Source organism: Volvox carteri (assembly GCF_000143455.1).
Source record: "Volvox carteri f. nagariensis unplaced genomic scaffold VOLCAscaffold_8, whole genome shotgun sequence".
Taxonomy (NCBI): domain Eukaryota; kingdom Viridiplantae; phylum Chlorophyta; class Chlorophyceae; order Chlamydomonadales; family Volvocaceae; genus Volvox; species Volvox carteri.
In genome coordinates this window covers 519,360-539,593 of record NW_003307551.1, presented here as the reverse complement: position 1 = coordinate 539,593, position 20,234 = coordinate 519,360, and the positions used below count along the sequence as shown (strand labels likewise).

At 52.2% G+C, this 20,234-nt stretch overlaps 3 protein-coding genes across 3 annotated transcripts; 1 reads left to right on the top strand and 2 right to left on the bottom strand.

Annotated features, from left to right (window-relative positions):
* Positions 1–2,272: 2,272 nt before the first annotated feature.
* Positions 2,273–7,285, bottom strand: VOLCADRAFT_88176 (uncharacterized protein; the record flags this gene model as incomplete). The annotated part of the gene is made up of 8 exons (XM_002947805.1): positions 2,273–2,308; positions 3,960–4,049; positions 4,199–4,350; positions 4,554–4,635; positions 5,020–5,337; positions 5,756–6,382; positions 6,742–6,773; positions 7,264–7,285. 8 exons carry the CDS (start codon positions 7,283–7,285, stop codon positions 2,273–2,275), a joined length of 1,359 nt encoding a protein of 452 aa, XP_002947851.1.
* Positions 7,286–8,447: 1,162 nt separating this feature from the next.
* On the bottom strand, positions 8,448–8,837 carry VOLCADRAFT_88175 (uncharacterized protein; the record flags this gene model as incomplete). The annotated part of the gene is made up of 1 exon (XM_002947804.1): positions 8,448–8,837. The coding sequence occupies one exon, from the start codon at positions 8,835–8,837 to the stop codon at positions 8,448–8,450; it is 390 nt and encodes a 129-aa protein (XP_002947850.1).
* A 2,142-nt stretch (positions 8,838–10,979) lies between these two features.
* On the top strand, positions 10,980–18,582 carry VOLCADRAFT_116567 (uncharacterized protein; the record flags this gene model as incomplete). The annotated part of the gene is made up of 10 exons (XM_002947958.1): positions 10,980–11,049; positions 11,356–11,471; positions 12,090–12,708; positions 13,095–13,409; positions 14,313–14,441; positions 14,865–15,029; positions 15,649–15,780; positions 17,367–17,495; positions 17,899–18,063; positions 18,551–18,582. The coding sequence occupies 10 exons, from the start codon at positions 10,980–10,982 to the stop codon at positions 18,580–18,582; spliced, it is 1,872 nt and encodes a 623-aa protein (XP_002948004.1).
* Positions 18,583–20,234: the final 1,652 nt, after the last annotated feature.

Sequence of the window (20,234 nt, the reverse complement as noted above, 5' to 3'; positions counted from 1 at the left end):
GAGGCAGTGCAGTGAAACAACCACACACGAGCAACGCAGGTCATATCACCTTGGCCACAGCAAGGATGGTTCGGTTCGGTGGCCCAGTGCCCCTGTTCGGGTGGTCGAAGTGCTCAGGGTTGGGAAAGAAGCCAATCCCTCCCTTTTTGACTTGCAAGTACTGTGCATTCCATGATGAGGAGCATCTGTCCTGGCCATCTATCCCCATACCCCCATCAGTCATTACAAAGGGAGGTCGGGCTCCATTGAGCTGCATGGGCGCAGCGGCCGGGTAACTTATTGGACCTATGCTAAGAGGACACTGTGTAGCAGGCCAGGTCCTCCTGTGACACACTAAGGTCAGGCGCAGCGAGGAGTATGTGACGAGTAGGGTGCCGGCTTCCTTGGAAAAAGGGCTGGGCCCCTCTTGGCCGGTTGATTGCACAAATAACAAATACTGCTGGGTGCTTCACCCCGGGAGGGGAGGCGAGGGGGGAGGGGGGCCGCCACCCAGCTGGGCATCGCACAAGCGGTTGTGCCTCCCATGACCCCCTTGAGCCCCAGTTAGTCAGGGATGGAGGCGCGCGATGGGGTAGGATGCATAGCGGAGCTGCGGCAAATACAAGTTCGCGATGGAAGGCGCCCATGGTGAGAGGCTATTTCGAGAAAGCTCTGTCAGCGCGTTCCTTACCTGCCATCCTCAGGGTGCTCTATACAATTTATCGCCAAAGTGCTGGCCGGCGAAGCTGCTGGGCAACCCACAGCAGACAGCAGCAGCATTGCCGTTGGGTGCGCTCCCCAAACATCCTGACACTTGGCTAGTTTTTGCATGGAACCACAGCTCAATAACGATGCGCTAGCCATACGTGAAACACAAAGGTCCGCGGCCCGGCAAGCCAGCCGCAATGACTGCACGCAATCACTGCACGCAATGACTGCACGCAATGACTGCACGCAATGACTGCATGCAATGACGGCACGCAAGTGGTTGTGGCAAGTGGTCGCGTGTGCAAAGGCTCCGACGATAGGGGGGCGGCTTTTCAAAGCCGAAAAGGGGCCCGGCCCCGGTGCAGCCACTTGACCCCGTTTGATTCGCAGGGCAGTCTGTACGGCATAGGAGTGCAAGCACAAGAACGCCGCCACGTTTGAAGTACACACTTGTTATTGAAATCCTCAAACAATGAAAGTCGGCAGACTTGCGACGGCGGTGTAGACCTGTCTGGATCGTCGCAAGCGCGCAGCCGCCATAGCATAATCATATCAACTGAACAGTTAGCCTTCTCGTGATGCGGCAATACGTAGAATGACATACACACAAAGCAGGAGTGTCATTGCGGCAACGTGTGTTGCCGCTGCTGCGCCAAATCCATGAGTAGGGACTGCCCGATACGTAGGTGGTACTACCGTTGCATCCATGTTTGACGCAAGCCCTTCTGCTGGCTGGCAGTTCAAGGCGCGTCAAAGTGCCCGTGCTTCATGGACCAATTGTTGTCCGCTCCCAGCCAGAACGCATTCGGGGATCGTTCCAATTACACATTTTTAAGTCGGAATGCAGCGGCAAAGCTGACGGTGTGTCGCAAAGGCACACTTCGTTTGAACTTGGATTGAATGAATGAAGAAGAGAATAAGAAGGACAACAATCAAACAGGCACGAGCGAGACGCCAGGAGGGAGGTGCTTAGAGTGTTGCCATGGGTCGTGCTAAAGCTGCCGAGCACGAACGAACTAACCCATAAAGGATCATGCCGTTTGCTTCTGAATCTACAGTGTAACGGACATGCAACGACGTCAGAGGCAAGGGCTGCGGCGTGAGGGGAAATCAAACTCGAAAGGTATCTTCGCGCTCCGATGTATTTGAATGTTCTCCTTTGGCCAACTGATAAAGAATTGATGTAGCTTTTACGCGCAATCTTTAGCGGAGTGGGATATGGAAATTGATCTCACCCTGGAAAGCCATTTTCGCCCACAGATATATCTGAATTCATTCCCTTGGTCTATCAATAAGATTTAGAATAGCTTTCCGAAGCAATTTAAAGCGGGGCGATATATGATGTTAGGAAGCTAACTTCGTTCACAAATTTATCTGAATTTATTCCATTGGTTCATCGATAGAAAATTAAAATAGATTTCAGATGCAATTTTAATCGGGGCGGATTAAGATGAAATGTTACACCATGACGGACTGACACTGACGGACTGACACTGACGGACTGACTGACAGCAGTGAACCTACCCCCCGAAAGGCGCTTCGCGCCCGGGGCCTCGCCCAAAAAGGACTGACAGGCGTTCCTTGCCTAACCATCTTCAGGGTGTGCTGTATAATTCATCGCCTGAGTGGCGACTGGCGAAGCTTGGCGCCGAACAGCAGACAGCAGCATTGGTGTTGAGCGCGCCACCTCAAGCGTCCTGATTCAAGGCTAAGACACGCGGTATCTGTTTTGGTAAAGTGTGCGTTTTTGGGCCAACCAGCACGAAGCGCGTTCCAACGAGCCTGTAGAAAATGTTCATTTTTTGTCAGCCACAAGAAATATAGGATCCAGGCTACTGCACAGTTGCGCGATATTACATAGGTTGGGTCGCTACAGACGGTCGGCATGGCCAACCCCAAGGCCCGAACGTGCTTCGCGCCAAAAAGGTAGTTCGCGCAGGCTCACCTCCGAATGCGTAACACCCTTTCGTCATACAACGCGCTTGAGGAATAAGCAGGCGTTGTCTCTCGCTTGGCATTCCTAGAGGGGACGGTGTTAAATTAGTTTCACTAATTAGCATGAATACAATCAGGAGGGGAAGGTGCTGTGTCGTGCTGTAAATCCGCAAAACCCTCGGGACCTCGACAGCACGGACAAGGCTAAGGCAATCTATTAGCTAGAGGTTACGTGCAGGCGGAGTTTTGGCGGCGCTTATTGCACGAATTTTGGTGTGAGGTCTAGGAGCCCCATTGCCCCAGCTGCCGCAAGCGCTTTGTTTCTGTTGACGAGTGCAGCAATCGTACCTGCGACCTACGCCTCTTCAAAACTTGCGGAGTTGCTTTCTCCTGGAGCGTGATGCATGGTTTGGTATCGTATCTTGGGAGGCACACTTCTGGCTGCGGTCCTTTGATCCTGATTTGGAGTCCAAACCACTGTTACAGCATCTAAAGCCCGGCCGCTACCAACCCATAGGCTCAGATGCAGAAGGCTGGGAATGACACAGGTACCCAGCGGTTAGGAGTCACGGATCACACCTGAACATCAAGGTAAGGAAAAAAATAAGAGCAATGCGTGTCCACAGCACTACTACTTTCCACAGCAACACTTCGCCTAGGTCCGGCGGCTAGGGCCTTGCGAGCGAAATTTAGCTCGGAACCACCCGTGCAACTAGATCAGTGCCGCCATTCAGTTCTTGCACGCACACTCTCCATGCGAGTTAAAAAATACTAGAAGACAGTATGAACGAAGACCCTCTGCATGGGTCAGGCATGCCCCCCTGTGCGCCGCAAGGAGCATCCCAGCCAACCAATGGTCTTGTCAATGGATGACAAGGCTTTTCAATGTCTTTCATGCTTCCAGAGCCCAGCAGGTCTGCTTTCGAAGCGGTTTTTTCCATGCTTCTTCTGCAGTGTGACGGATGTCATAGCTTCGTCGGCGGCGATTGCCTTACCTAGCCTGATTTTCATACAAGGAATCCTGGCTGAGATCGCTCAGGCAGGAGGATAGCAGTGCTGGAGGGAGCATCTTACGCGGGGACCTATTTCAGAGATGAATGGGTTGGCTCCTACTAGCCTACTAGCTGTTATACCACGACTTCAGCAAAGTACCGATCAGCGGATGCAGATCCCGTGATATGCCCTGGATGCTACGAACCCTACGAGCCTACGAACCGACTAGCCCTACTAGCCTACTAGCCCTACAATTGAAGGTAAACAAACGCAACGCAAACCCCTCACCACACAATATTAGCTGACTGTGCCATGGCCCATGCATGGGACACCTGTGCACGCACCATAAACAGGGCGCAGAGCATCCATCCATTATTGTACTCCTGCTGCACGACTCGTCCTGGCAGGATCTGGCTGCTTCGTTCGTTCACGCCCTGGCCGGCAGCGGCGCACAGCGGGGCGGATGAAGCCCTGCCTTTCCGGCCGCTTTACTCTGTTGTCCAACGGACACCTTGATCGGTGTCCAGGATTCCACTTGGGCGGCTCCTTGCATCTACATGGGCCCTCGCATGATGTTCCTCACCCTCCCTGCCCCGTTCAGCCGGCCCTCGATCAGGGCATAAAACGTGCTGTTCACTACAGCATCAACTGGTTGCCTTGCATAATTTCCTTCAGCTTTCCAGGCCCGTTCAGCCGGCCCTCGAGTAGTGAGTAAAACGTGTTGTTCATCAAAGCCTCTGGTGGGAGTGCCCCACCCCAACGTTTGCCGTACAGAGCCGCTAGCCGTTCGTGGACGTTTCTCCTGATAGCCTCGATGTTTTTTTGGTCCTTGGTGACGTCGAAAGCAGCGGTTGGATCGATGCGACCGCCGTACATGCCACGCCCAAACATGTCGTAAAAGTGCGTTTCGTTCATACGGAAGTGCAAGCCGTAGCTACCGATGGGCTCGAAGAAGCGGAAGAGCGTCTGGTAGCGCTTCGTGAAACCAAAGCTCGATAGAGAGTTGACAAGCCAGCGGTCCTGCGGGGTACGGTGCGGAGGTGGCAACCGAAGGTCAAAGAGCGGCGGCAAACAAGAATTTTATCTCTTCCTGTCGATTAGACCACTGGTGTCGTTTGTCCATTTGCACGGCTGTCCAATGCTGCATGTCTAGCATTTCAAGGCCGCACACTAGGCTAAAAATATGGGATCTTGCTCCCAGGATCACAATCGTCAAACGTCTGTCGCAAGCAAGAGGGATTTGATGTGTAAATTTGGCAACCCTGATCAAATATATCAGATAGGGACTAGATCCCCCGATGTCAGCGAAGCGTTCATGCATGTGGGTTATTGGTCATCGGCTGATCCGTACACGAAAATGATGTGGGTCAGACATACATATCGACACATAACGCCCTAACGCACCTGCGATAGCTCGGTCGTTGGTGGGAAGCCCTTTGCCTGCATCAGTGCCTGGATCGCCTCGCGTAAGGGAGGCAAGTGCTTCGCGCGGTACTCATGACCCTTAATCACGTCGTAATAGTCCCGAAGGCAGCCACGCGCGAGCTCATACTTGACACGGTGCAGGCCAAACACCCACAAATGACCCATATGGCCGACCACGGGGATAAGGCCCGCGGCAAAGCGCTCGGCATCTAGGAACGGCGACATGTCCTTGTCAAGCAGGCTCACAATACCGATTTCTGGCTCAAAGACGGATAGTTGTGCCATCCGGTGAAGCAGCTGTTGGGTACGTGGGGTGGGGACGGAACGCAGATTAACATTAATGGGGGGTTGGTGGAGTAATTAGTGCTCGGCTTCTTTGCTCCTTGGCATAGAAGCTTGGCAGCCCGCTGTAACAACTACAACAATAAGTGCACGTCAGGGTAAATCTGGTTGCATATATCGCACGCAATGCCTCGGCCGCCACCTAGGCAGGCTTGCCTGCCTAGCTGACATGAAAACCGCCACTCTCGCAAGGATAGAATGCGCCTCGTCCTTGTTCCTAGACAACCACAGTGCTCAATGAGCTTATGCGGGCTGCGTGTGTTGGAAAGTGAACATTTGCATGCGAAGTGCGCGTGCGGATCGAACAGTTCAAAACCCGCTGCGCTCTTGGTTGGGTGTCAGGTTGCCGTGCATTACCGTATCAGAAGCGTACCTGCAGCGCCTGAGGGTGTATGATGTTGTCCTCCTCCACGACCAACAGAATGTCATAACCCATAATGTCGAAAGCGAAAGCCTTGACAAAGTGATGGTGCAGACCCGTGCAAAGGTTGGCTGGATGGCGAATGTAGGCGAACTGCGTGCCTTTGGGGATGGACACGGTTCCATCCTCGAAGATAGAAGCGGCGCCACCGTCTTGTGAAATAAAAAAGTCAAACTCGGCCAAGCCCTCGCTGCGGAGGATGGCAGGAATGGCTCGGTGTATCATCTCCATCCGCTCGAAGCACATGTAGATCACGGCTACTTTGCTGCGTTTGGTGAAGTGTCTTAAAAGCCTCCTCCTTGCAGCCACAGGGTCCGCCAGCAGGGAATCCATGTAGGCTGCAGCGAGCGCCGGCTCCGACCCCTCATCAAGAATCTGAGCTGAGAGCTGTGCTGCCCCTCCTAAAATGCTTTGCGAGATGTCCGCCGCACCTGTTGCTGCTGTTGTGGTGCCCGAACCCTCTGCTTGGTCTCCGGTTCGGTAACGAGAAGGAGCATCCTGGCCAAGACCCTGCCTCAGCGCTGCCGTTGCGAGACTGTCCTTTGTAGAGTAATACATCAGAATCAGCGCAAGAAACAGCTGGTGGTGGGAATAGGAGCCGTGTAACCAAGGCGACTGCCATGTCGCGTCCATGGTCTTCGATAGGCGCCCGCCCTCCCGCGAGGAATCAACGACACAGAAGCAGATAAAGCTAGTGGCAACCTGGTGGCTTTAACCTTTGGATACAGGACAAGTCCAACATTTTTGCGGCTTCATACCTCTGTGTGACTTTCGAATGCCCATGCGCAAACGCATCGGCGACCTGACGCAAAACTAAGAGATGGCCGTATCAGCATATCACTCAGGTCTATAATACCTCTCTATGAAAATGCACGAAAAAACAAGAGAACATATGTATTGCTTAAGATAAACGGAGTTCGGTTGATCAACTAACCTACCTCTAGCCGTTTAGCTGCCGGGCGCGCAGTAGCTGCCGGGCGCGCAGTTTGGCTGACGGTAAACCATAAGATAATAGTAGAAGCATTGATAGTTTACTCAAAATAAAACTTAATTGACTCGGTTAGAAACGTTTTGCGAAAGTCGTCATGTGCATGACATACGGTTGCAGTTCCTAGTTCATTAGTTCATTGTCAGGTTGTGTTGCCTCAGCCGGGTGAGCACCACTCAGCTTGTGGAAACCGATTACGCAAATAAAAAACGGAACTGACGACTACATATATTATAGAAGCAAATGGCAGACGGCGTCCCAAAAAAGTTGCTGGAGAGGAATACGGCCCGGCCCATCCCCGGGCCGTATTGACTTCTCTATCTTCTCTTAGATAAATGAATTTGTTAACCACCCCCCAACACTCCCCCATGAGCGCAGTCCAAAAGCTTCCTCACAGTCCTTGACCGCCAACCCTAGACATTAGCAGCTAGCCGAACTCAGTCCGGAACTTCCGGATTCCCTATGTGCGCACCTGCAGTGCAATCGGGGCTCATATCCTTTATGGCGATCCTCAGAACAAAAAATCCGCTCAAAATGGTTCAAATACTTGCGAAGCCATAAAGTCGTCAGCCGCAAGGACCCAAAGTTATTGATGCAGAGCTGTGTGTGCGAGGGCAAGCATGTTACAATCTCTTGCCGCTTTAAACTTGTTCGGACTTCACAGCGCAGGTGCGCACTTCACATAGCATCCTGAAACTTGTTTTGAGGACCGCCATAATGGGAGGCAAACCATCGGAAAAGTCCGACAACCCTCAGGTCATAATCACTATCTACGCGCCAACATTGCTTAATTCTTAATTAAAAACTCGTCTTATTCAAAGGTGGCATAAGCTTGTCCACTTTGGCAATGGAAGATTCCTCCTACGCAGGCGCTCACCATCCGCTGACCGCGTGAAAATGCGCCTTGCAGTTATGCCTTGAAAGGGAACCAGCTTAATGGACGTCACTATATTTGAGCATCAATTGTTAGTTTGTGCCAGCGTGAAATGCCTGGAGTTCCGACTGTGCGATGCAGCCATTTTCACACCGGAAAGGTCGCAAGCAGGTATAGAGGCGTAAGTTGAGATGCATAGTTACCAGTAGCTTTCGAACAGTCGTGGATCTTCTCAGCTAAGTTTCCAAAGTCCGCAGCGGGCGGCTAGGATTTTTCTTACGCCTAGGCAGTACTTATTAGTCGAGGATGTTGGCAGTCAACTGGGGAGTTTACAACATGTTTACGGCATTGCGTACCGCACCGCTAGGGCGGGGACGCTGCTGCTGCAAGCAGAGAAAAGAATGCCTTCGCCTGGGGACGGAGACGAGTTATGACCACTGCGAGGTGTGCACTAGCTGCCGCTGTAGTTTCCGTTGATGCAGCGTGGCTCGGCAGTTTCAGATCTGCTGACTGAAAACTCGCGAAAGGAACTTTTACGGAAGACACAGCACGCCAATCTGCCATGTACACTATACGACATTACACCGACACAACCGCTTTGCAAACCGAAAGTAGGAAACTTCGGTTTCTGCTGCAAGCTATCCTTTTTCGAAAAACCGAAAGGCAGGAATGGAACCTCAGCAACACAATATCCGAATGGCAGGCTACGCTGTTCCCGCAAATTTGCTGAGCCTATCCCGCGCCTGGAGCATGCGGACCATGTTCGTAAGGTCGGTACCGGGTCAGCAACCCCATGCCAAAGCTTGCTTGTTAAAGCCAAGCGTTTGAACCCGAACAAGCGCTTCCTCTGCCAAGCAGACTGCCCGACAGCAAGTGCGTGACCCAAGGACTCCTTGTACCACGAAACAGTTATACAAATGCGCCTCATAATGGCTTGGCTTGGCTTTAATGCGTAAAGATCTGGTGTCTTCTGTGCGTGCCGTTGGATCTGTTTTGATGATGTATTCCCAAAGCCTGATAAGGGAGCGCTTCATTTCATCAGTTCCATTGCGGCTCTTGATGGACAGAGCGAAGAAATGTTTTGCAATGGCGAATGAGAATGCGAGGTGAGGTAAAGGGAGTAAGGTCGGGAGTAAGGACAGCGCGCGCGGAGGGAACTTAGCGAAGGACATTGTCGCTGCTGGCTTACTTCTTGCGGCGCCGCCTGTGCCTAAGCGCACTGTGCATGAGTATCTGGTTCGATCCTTGCGCAAGCCCCTATTAATTAGCTTCGGTTTCTATTTGGCGTGCAGAATTCGCACAGTGGGCGCGTTTATCATGACTTCGTCTGACCGTATGATCCTACTTACCGTATACTCGTATCGCACCTACGAACGCTGTCATAAGTATCCTTACAGTCATAGGTAGAGCCAACGTGCGCAGTTTTACGCTTTTGATGACCATTGTTTTATAGCCAAGGTGTCGAACAGATTGAAAGCCATGCATGGTTCATTTAATGCAAGTATGGATGCTTCCCGCCGCACCCGCCCACCATACCCTCCATGAACCCCAGACACGTACATACGTACATAGGTATATAGCACTGGAGAGTGGGATTTTGGCAATTTGTTCGAAAAATACTAGATCTTGGTTTCTACATTTTAGTTGCTGGAATTGTACTTTCAAATTCGATACCAGTACATTTAAGCAAGATTCTGTCGTACGGCGTCTCGTATTAGCTTTAATATTTATGGGCTCGGTGTTCGCGTCGTTAGAGGAAGCAGGTGTCGCGTGGTGTGAAGAGCGCACGCACCAGCCAGCTGTGCGCACACACGCTCCCTCTCCCTTGCGAACGGTTTCCGGTGCTCGACGCAATATTTAGACATCGTTCTAATCCTTGACACCCACCGGCGGATTAAACAGTAGTAACACTTCAGTTCTGATATTACTGGAGCCTATCGACGTGCTTCCTACGGCGGGGCGGGGACGTCTTCGCCATATACGTTAGTCCGGGTGCCCGACCAAAAGCAGGTAAAGCGCGCTGTTATGCCGGCTTGCCGACGTTGAAGCAGCAAGCGCTGGTGCATGCGTTTTAACCAGCAAGCACGCATATGTGCGCACGCTGCTACCATCCCCATAGGCTCTGTAGCAGCTGGCCGCTGAAAAGGCCTCTCGAAATGCTGGTGGAGCGCTTAGCGTGTATTTGTAGATGTTATGTGTGCCGTACTATGTACCAGCTACTACATTCCCCCCCTTTTGAAGGGATCCGTCTCGGGCCCTTACGGCCACGTATACCACCCGCCTGTGGCTACCTTCGCCTACCCTCGGGCAGTGGGTGAACAGTCCACGTCACGTCATGTGCCGCCCTCACAGGCGCCAAGCCGTCTTACGGTTATTCAGGCACAGAGATATTCCAGTTGATCACAGTTACTTTATGTCACGATAATCGTGCAGTTAGTCATCTAACCCGATTTTCCAACATAAAATGATTGGAACCGACGTCTTTCAGGGTCGTACACGTGTGCGAGGTCTTGGTGCCAGGTGTAGAAGCTGGCCGCTGAAAAGGCCCCTCAAGATGCCAGTGGAGGGCTTAGCGCGTATATGTGGATGTTATGTGTGCCGTACTGTGTACCAGCTACTGCAGGCTCCCATTACCACCACCACTCGTAATAATATAGAATACGAATTACTAATGGTGGTAAGTCATTTACCCCCTTACTCGACACGAGTACACGACTGTACAAGTCTGTACATAATGACGTAACAGAACATGCGTCGGGATTGGTTCGCATGCTCAAATTTGCGTAGCGTACTTGCTTGCTTGACCAGCAGCGGTCCCTACCTAGCATAGCAGGGCGCAAGCTATAGACGACGAAGATTCTACAGCCGTAACATACTTCTTATCGTCCATCGATCGTGCCCAGCTCGTCCATATTCAATTTACTAGGACACGACCTATCCACGATGAAGTGTTTTACACACATCGCTACGAACCCGCCCAGACTAATCCTACACCTATCACTAAATTATCATTACGCCATCGCGCTACATGACTGGACTTGTCTTTGCCTCCTAGACGTGTTCTGTTAGGGCGCATGACTTGCTGAGTGGCAGGCACGGCCCACCAACACCACTGCGTCACACCGCACGCGTTACACCCGGGAAGCCTCACCGGACCGATATTTGTGTGTACCTGCCCTGCCCTGCCTCCCGCCTTCCCCCTTCCCTTCCGTACTATTGCGGCGGCCTGCCACGCCCTCGCTCACTTCTTCTTCCTGTCGCCAACTCGCTCCTTGTCCAAGGCACGCAGAGGAGCAGGCAACTGCCGTACCGCGATGATGTGGAAGCTAAAATGTCTGCTGCTGATAATCTCAGCACTTTTCGTCGCTCAAACGTCAGCCCAAGGTACGTAACGACCACCGTTCCCGATATCAACCGGTTGGCAGCTTGTGTGTAGCAATTACGATGCTAGATGTCAGGTTTGGCTGTTCGCTGATAATGCCCGATGTGTATAGGACGCGTGTTATAGCTGAGCGGAATGCATGCATGCACACAAGTTTGTCCCGTGCGCTGTTCTGCGTTGTATGTATCGGGTGCCCAGTGGTTCGCAAGCTATCTTCTTGTCTTGCTTGAATCCTGCCGGTCACGCCAAAGCTTGCTGCTACATGGTCGTTATTGATTATCGTTCGTTTGCGATGCTGCTGCTCGCAGTCAGCAGACTGCTGAATGGGTTGGCTCCGGAGGTGGCGCACTTTGACGCGTCTGCCGGTGTCGCCACGGCCACGGGCTCTAACGCGGTGGTGACCTGGGACGACGTCAAATTTCAGGTAGGTATGTTAGCAGGAGTTCACACGGTTTCGCACGGCAACTTATTGTTGATGTTGTTACAGGGTGGTTAAGCTTCACCAGGGTGGTTAAGCTTCACATTGTTATATGCGCACGGTTGCTGCTGCTAGTGCTCTGCAAGGGCTCTGCTGCGGCGGTTGCTTCTGGTAGCTCAACGCGTGCATGCCTAGCCCCTTTATGTGGCGTCGTTATCTCATATGCTGCCTCTGCTGATGGCCTCTTGTTAAATTAAAGGGCAGATGTAGCACGGGCAGGACCGAGTGCTGCTTGCTTCGTATTTATAGCATGTGTAGGTTATATGTATGGTTGAACCCGTCTGCTGTACCCCAGTATCTGGGGGTTGCCCTGCCGCCAAGTTTGCGATTTGCCATTTCCTCTTCTATCTGTTTATTCACTTGTTCGTGCGACCTGACCTGCAGCCAGCTTGCTAGCCCGCCACGATGTCAGGTTGCATCGGCCACGCATTCAGTCGCCCATTACTCGTGGGCCACTCAATCACACAGCCCCACTGCTCACTCCGCCGTGTGGCCGTGTGCGTACACACCTTCAATCGTTGACGGCATGATGCATGCGCCCCTCATCACCAATAATGCTTTCAGACTCGGCCAACGAACCGCCTGACCTTCGCCGGAACGGGCTGCCGCCTGGTTCCAGCTGCCGCCGGCACCAGCGCCTCCGTGTACTTCAGCGGCTCCTGCTACGGCCGCAACCTTGGCCTCCTTGATGCCGCCTGGAGCACCGCCCCCGACTCGGCCTTCACAGCCGTGTGGATCGGTCGCCTGAATTCGGTCACGGAACCACAGACCTACATGACCATGAGCCGGATCCCCGGAGAATATTTCTGGGAGATTTATTGGGCTCAGAAAAATTTGTTCGTGTTCGGAGATCTCGACGAACTATTCGGCATCAACGCGAATACTACTTTGCCTCCCGCTGGTCAGTGGACCATGGACGTGTTCTCCCGGCAACCGGGTGCAACCTCCGCTTACCATGCCCGCTACAGCTCAAGTGGCAGCCTCTCCCTGACCTCCTTAACCAGCAAGCCCTGCAGACTGGACAGGGATAACCTCGTGGTGGGGGCTGATTACCGGGACGGCGACAAGTACCTGGTCGGCAACATGGCGGTGTTGCTGATTTACAACCGGTCGCTGTCTTCGTCCGAGCTGCTGGATCTTGCGCAGAGCTATGCTCCGCGGTTTGGATGGCCTGCGCCAGTCAGTGAGTCCTGCGTTCACCCTTTTTATGGCTCACGGCTCTTACATATGTATGCTTTAATACGCCCGTATGGGCGAGTACATTGAAACCAAGGGCTGCATGGCCTTGTCTTTGTTTCCCAGGCGTGTTCAGTTCAGTTAGGGCTGATGACGTGCTTGGTGGTAGAGACGGGCCCACTTGTACAGCGCGCAAATAGCCAATACCCCCATGGTGGAAACTCTGCGTACGAAATACTTTCCAACATGTACTGTCGAGCCCGCACCCTTCCGAACAGGAGCTCACGTATAAAGCTCTCACTCAGCAGCTGTGAGCACTTCTGCTCACTTCAGGCAGAGTCACTACACTGCTAACCGCGTCCCTGTATTCCGTCGCCCGCCTGCCACCTGCAGGGCCTCCGCCTCCACATTCTCCATCGCCTCCACCCCCGTCCCCACGCCCACCGCCGCGCCCACGTTCGCCACCCCCCTCACCACCACCTTCACCGCCACCCCGCTCACCACCACCTTCGCCGCCACCCCCCTCACCACCACCTTCGCCGCCACCCCCTTCACCACCACCTTCGCCGCCACCTTCGCCGCCACCTTCGCCGCCACCTTCGCCGCCACCTTCACCACCTCCGCCACCGCCAGTTTCACCACCTCCACCACCGCCAGTTTCATCACCACCACCGCCAGCTTCGTCCCCAAGCCTGACCCCGGCCCCAGGTACAGTTTATTAAGGGATTGCATTAAAGGGAGATTTTCACGGACGCGCTGACTCCATATGTCCGCGTTGATCCGCTGCTGCGCTTCTGTAATAACGCAGCAAACCCGCCGCCACCAGGCCCGCCGCCTCCAAGCACGTGTGTTTGGGAGGTGTACACCAATCCAAGTAACGTTCATATCTCTATCTCTATCTATACCTATATAGATATAGACAGATATAGGTATATACCTACGCTAGCTATCCACACCACGCTAGTTATCTAACGGAAGCGAGATGGATTTTCGGTGGCGCTGCCGTCCATGCGGCAGGATGGATGACAAGAACAACAGCAACAATAACAATGGTGGCTCCCCTCCGGTAGCTGGCCGCTGAAAACGCCTCTTAAAATGCTGGCAGAGCGTATAAGCACGTATTTATAGACCATGTGTATGCCGCTTTCTGGATCCAGCTGGCCATTTTTCACTGGATCTACATCCGCCGATCGGTAACTGTTCTGTAGTCGTGATACAACACATGGTATCGAGCAGGTTTCCCAGCTCCCACCCGGGTTAAAATCCTGTCTGATGCGGTTTCTGCTCGGGAAATGGCAGGTCCCGCAACCGCTGGTCATTCCTATGGGAGGTGGTAGCACCTACCGTGTACCTGGAAATGGTCTAGGTCCTCTAGATCCTCTAGGTCCTCTAGGTCCTCTAGATTGAGGATGTCCCCATCTGGAGGGGGGGGGAATGATGTATCCCCGGAGCACCCGGGGATCTGCGTCCGCCGATCGGTACTTTTCTGTCGTCGCCACTGCACACCCAGAAGGCTTCGTGTTGCTGCTTTCCATGCCCTTACTTGTCTGTGATCGATTTGGCGATGAGTCTGTCCGTCCCTCGCTCGCTCGCTTGCATCCTATTCCATAGCGGATGGATATTACGTCGGCTGCTACAACGACAGGAAGAGCAACAGCAGTCGCCTGCTGCCTGTGTTCCTCGCGTACAACAAGCAATTTGTGACGCCGTCGACATGTGCGAACCTCGCACGTGCTGCAGGTGCGTGGGCTAACACACACACACACACCGATCAATCCGCGACACCGACATTCGCCTCTCTCTCCCGCCCTTGCCGCCTGGCGAGTCCTGCATGTGTCCCCTCTGTATCTCCAACCCTGCTGCTGCTCGTTAAGCCGGATAGCTAGACAAACGGTACCCGCAGGTACTCGCGAGAGTGAGATGCCACGGGGATCGGATTACTACTCGTTACACAGCTGCTATTCCAACTAGCTGTACATCAGTCGGTAGCTTTTGTATGAGTCATGACACGTGAGATGCGGAAAGTGAGAAATTGAAGCAATGCCGCTGTAGCATGTGCAGCAGTATATATGGTATTAATATGCGACGGAGAAATGTCCTCTCGTCTACCTCGTTATGCACGTATGGTGAATATTTGCTGCGCACGTTTCGTACAATGCGCAGGCCTGAAGCTGTACGGTGTGCAGTTCAGGGGCCAGTGCTATGGTGGGAACGACCTGGGGCTGGCTACGTCTCTTGGCGAGGGCAATGGTTGCACAATGAACTGCACAGGCGATAACTCCAAAATCTGCGGAGGTTCCTGGTTAAACAGTTTGTACTCGCTCGTTGGTGAGTCGTCAGCGAAAAATACAAAGCTGGAGGGCTTTCCGTGTCCCGTTAAAAGAGTGGAACGAAATACGAACGAGGGTTCCAGCCGGGAACCCAGTGCATGTCGAATCGGTGACGGGACATGCACCTGGTAGCCCGTGTACAATCCTACTTCACAGACGAACAGCCTGCCTCTTGCTGTACGTCTTGTTGTTGTTACAGAGTGGGAGGCTTCTGGGCCACCTGAACATATTGTCATTTCAACGATTACTCACCATACAGCACCAACCACCTTTACCACCCTGTACTACGCCATACGAACTGCAATAAGACAGTAGTGTCACCAGACCAGACCCGGTGTACATCTACCTGGCTGTGCATTGGAACGATTCCATCGCCAGCAATTCACCAAAGTAGGTCGAGCATATGCCGAACCACCAGGACGGCTAGGTGCGTGGCATATCTTCGAGATACGCTAGCTGGCTCCACTCGAGCCCGCACCCTTTCGAACAGGCGCTCACGTCTAGGGCTCTCACCCAGGAACTGTGAGCACTTCTGCTCACTTCAGGCAGAGTAGCAGGCACTGCTAAACCGAGTCTGTGTATTCCGTCGCCAACCTGCCACCTGCCACCTTCTGCAGAGCTTCCACCTCCACCATCTCCGCCATCGCCACCCCCCTCCCCAAGCCCGCCGCCGCCGCCCCCTCCACCACCCCCACCACCACCTCCTTCGCCGCCACCTTCACCACCACCAAGCCTGCCCCCCCCGCCAGGTATGGTATGTTGAGGGATTAAATTACAGCGAGATAGAGGGATGTAGGAATAAACCTGCAATATCATTATTGGACAGCTGCTATCCAGCGAAACAGTGAATGACACAGTCTAAAAACGCTTGATTGCCCCCGAGTTTGTACGTGGCTGTATGTAAATGCAAATGGCTGGTTTGGCAGGTCAGTGATAATGCAGCAGGCAGAACCTGCACCCAATACTTTGCCATACCACCAAACATCTTCACGGAAGCGCTAACTCTGTCCACACCGGCCCGCTACTGCGCTTCTGTAATAACGCAGCAAACCCGCCGCCACCAGGACCGCCGCCTCCAAACCCAATTCCAATTCCAGGTACGTTCGGTGCCGGCATTGCTTATTACATTCATGCATACAGCCATGCGAGCCACCTAACGGCAGCGAGATGGATTGCTCGGTTTACAATATTTCACAGATCTAGTAGAGCTATCTCGTGACCACACTGACTAGCCAGCAGGCGCTGTCGTCCATGCGGATGGATAGACGACGATGATAATAATAATAATAATAATAATAATAATAATAATGTAAATAGTAATAATAACAATAATAATGGATGAATATAGGAAAATAATAACAATTAAAATAATTAAGTAATAGCAAGAATAATAATAAAACAATTAATTATAGTAGTTCTTAATTATAGTTAAATTATCGTAATAGATAATGATTGTTATAGTAATAATGGCGCCCGGATCAAACGGGGGGATATCATATCCCCCCTTGCGATTTATAGTTTGAAACGCAATGATTTATCCCACGCTTCCAAACGAAAGATCTTGCTCGGGCAGAGCATACAGATAATGCTTCAGAAATTTAGCTGGTGTCATGCGGCAGAAGTTATGGGGTTCCACAATTGGTTTTTCGCCATGGGTGAGTATGTGGTTTCCTAGCCTCAGCCAATTTTTCAGGGATCCTCGGAACTTCTTCAACTACACGCCGGAATCCAGTCATCAAATCCATTATATGTTCGTCCAAAAATGTTACAGATTACGGTTACTAAATACCCATTTAGTGGGGTTTCTGGATAACATCTGGAGCATGAGGCTCTGTTGGTGTGCGAAGGCTTGTTTAGACAAGTCATGGCAACATCGCTCAGAGAGAGGGGATCACGCACGAGGGTTCTGTGGTGTTTGGGATTGGGAGGGATTAAGCTCGGAGCTACGAGGAGGTGTTTTTTGTGAGTGATCCGGATGGAACTGCCCAGATAGGGAATTGACGAGCCACAAAAGGGCAATCCCTGGGTTTTGTAAATATCTTTAGTAACTTCTGGATTTAGTTTGTAAGCATCAAAAATTCAAAAAAGACCTATATGCTCTTTTTCGGTGCGATTTTGTTTGCGAGGTTGGTGGGTGGTTACAAGGGTCCCTTCAAGACAAATACTGCATAAGGTGAAATAAAGATATCTTATATCACATCTCTGGTGCCAAATCGGCCGCACCTTGCCGTTTTTCACATCTCTGCCTCTCTATGGGCCTATAGTCGATCCTAAACATCTGATGACGCGCCTGTCTTGCTCTCCCTCGTTCGCTTGCGTGCGTTGTTTCCCATAGCTGAGGGAGTTTACATCGGCTGTTACAACGACAGGAAGAGCAACAGCAGTCGCCTGCTGCCTGTGTTCCTGGCGTACAACAAGCAGTTTGTGACGCCGTCGACATGTGCGAACCTGGCACGTGCTGCAGGTGCGTGGGCTAACACACTCTCCCTCCCGCCCTTGCCGCCTGGCGAGTCCTGCATGTGTCCCCGACCGAATGTAGATATTTAGGCAACCCCTCTGTATCTATAACCCTGCTGCTGCTCGTTACGCCGGATAGCTAGACAAACGGTACTCGCGAGAGTGAGATGCCACGGGGATCGAATTACTATTCGTTACACAGCTGCTATTCCAACTAGCTGTACATCAGTCGGTAGCTTTTGTATGAGTCATGACACGTGAGATGCGGAAAGTGAGAAATTGAAGCAATGCCGCTGTAGCATGTGCAGCAGTATATATGGTATTAATATGCGAGGGAGAAATGTTCTCTCGTCTACCTCGTTATGCACGTATGGTGAATATTTGCTGCGCACGTTTCGTACAATGCGCAGGCCTGAAGCTGTACGGTGTGCAGTTCAGGGGCCAGTGCTATGGTGGGAACGACCTGGCGCTGGCTACGTCTCTTGGCACGAGCACTGGTTGCACCATGAACTGCACAGGCGATAACTCCAAAACCTGCGGAGGTTCCTGGTCAAACAGCTTGTACTCGCTCATCGGTGAGTCATCAGCGAAAAATACAAAGCTCGAGGACTCTATTCACCCACAAACAGCCTGTCCTTAGTACCGTATCTGATTGTACACGTTCGTTACAAGTGCCACGCGCAGCTGCTAAGGCGAGTGCACCTTGGTGTCTGTATATCTTTTTGTTGCAGCACACATGCATGCAGCAATCGTCGGAGGATCACCTTTTATTTGTTATTCATAATATCTTGCCAAATAGAGGTTTCATGGCCATGCGAGCGAATGCTAGCTGTATGCAAGCAGGGTCCCATGGTCCTGATTAAGCAAAAGCAGGTTTGGTGCTCCAATGCGCTTACTTCCACCTTGCAGCTAATACGGTAGCTGGCGGTGCACTTAGCCTGTGCCGCATTACTGTTTGCTTGCCTGCACCAGCGAATACGTCTCAGGGGTTGAATTGCACCTGCATGCACCTCCTATTTCGCATCACTGCTATTGGTGCCCCTGTGTGGCTGCCCGCTGCAGACCCTAATCTCCTTCGTCGCCTCCACCGCTGATCCAGCCTCCCAAGAGCCTGGGCACCGCACGAGGCCATTTGGCAGGTCGGTGTGTGTGTCGATATCGCACAAAATGCTGTGAAGCTGTGTGTCGTCGCATCAACGGCCACACTGTCCCGTGCCGTCTGCTGTGTGAGAGGGAATGATCTGATCCCTGGGGCACGCACCTCCCAGAAGAATTGAGCACCGGACGTGCAGCATGAAAAGATTGTCACATACGGTGCGTGCCAATAGGCTTACTCACCAATCATGCAGCAGCAGCAGCAGCCGCTTTACATATGCGACTCAGCACAGTGCTACACTCGGTAGCGGCCCAAGCCCCAGACGGTCACAGGACCATACGTTTGCCAACCTCTAGGCTTTCGTGCGGCATGTGGTTTCTGCGGCTGCCTGACTCATCTTCAGCGAAGGGTAGTTGGTCCAGATCGACGTCAGCTCAAGCCAGCCAGCCGCCAACCCTGCTGCCACGCAGCTAATCATCACCACCTAGCCCGCCATGCGCACACCCGGGTCTGACATATGCATGGCTTTCAGCTTTCCTTTCATCTCCCTGCTATTCCGGTGTGCAGGTAGGGGCATTCGTCTCACTCCCGCTAAACTGGACGAGCCGACGCCTAATCATAAGTGTACGAGCAGTTTCCTGCGTGCTGGATTTCTGGGAGATGCGGCACAGCCTCCTAAATGCGTTGATGTTCTGATTCTCATGCAAGGCTTTGATCGTGAACATGCACCAAAATCCTTTGTTCATGGTGCCACCCTTACTGCTGTCTTACCTCGACAAATCTTTTAAGTCGCCACATTTCGTGTTAAATGGACTGCTATGAGGCTTAACTTTGCTTATTGCAGTTATTGCGTTTTTTAATGCGCCCGTCATCCCTTGTATGGCACCGTGTAGTTTGTTCGTTACGTTTGTTTGGACGTGTGTGGTTGTTACAGTGGGCTCCAGACTCCCGAAGAGTAGAGCCATCGGGCCAGCTGGCCGTGCACTGCAGTAGAGACTAATATACCAAAAGATTATCATCTCAGATAATTAACCTCTCATCGGTAACCGCTCTCGCGAACAAATCAATTTGCCAGATATAATCCTCAAAAAGGGGTGATGTGCGCCAACGGATTCCCAACCTTTTCGTGGAATTCCTAAAGCTGCGAAACCCTGAATGCGGCCCCAAAAATCAACAATAACTCGACAAATTGCTTCTTCCGTAAGGGAAGGACCAGGTAACAGTGCCGGGTTGGTTTTCATGTTTGCAGCCATATAACGTCTCCCATGCTCCATGGCTGACACCGCAGCAAGAGCCACAACATCCCAAACACATTGTTGCACTGATTGTGGGGCTTGGATAAGCCAAAGTTGCTCCCTTGAGACTGGCAATCCTATTGAAAGAGTAAGTTGGTCTGCTATTGCCTGTGCCACCGGACAGGCCCAGAAATGATGATAGCGAGGGGATACACCTCCCACTGAACCTATTGGATAACCTCCACAACCACATATCGTTGGGCGCGACATCCTAAGATGGGAATTTCCTAACATAGGCACCCCATCAACCGCAAGACGCCACCAAATCTCTTTTTGTTCATTTTCCCACCGTAAATGAAACCATAAACGATGGAATGTCCGTTGCAAAAGAAAAATAGCTTCATCCAATATCTCA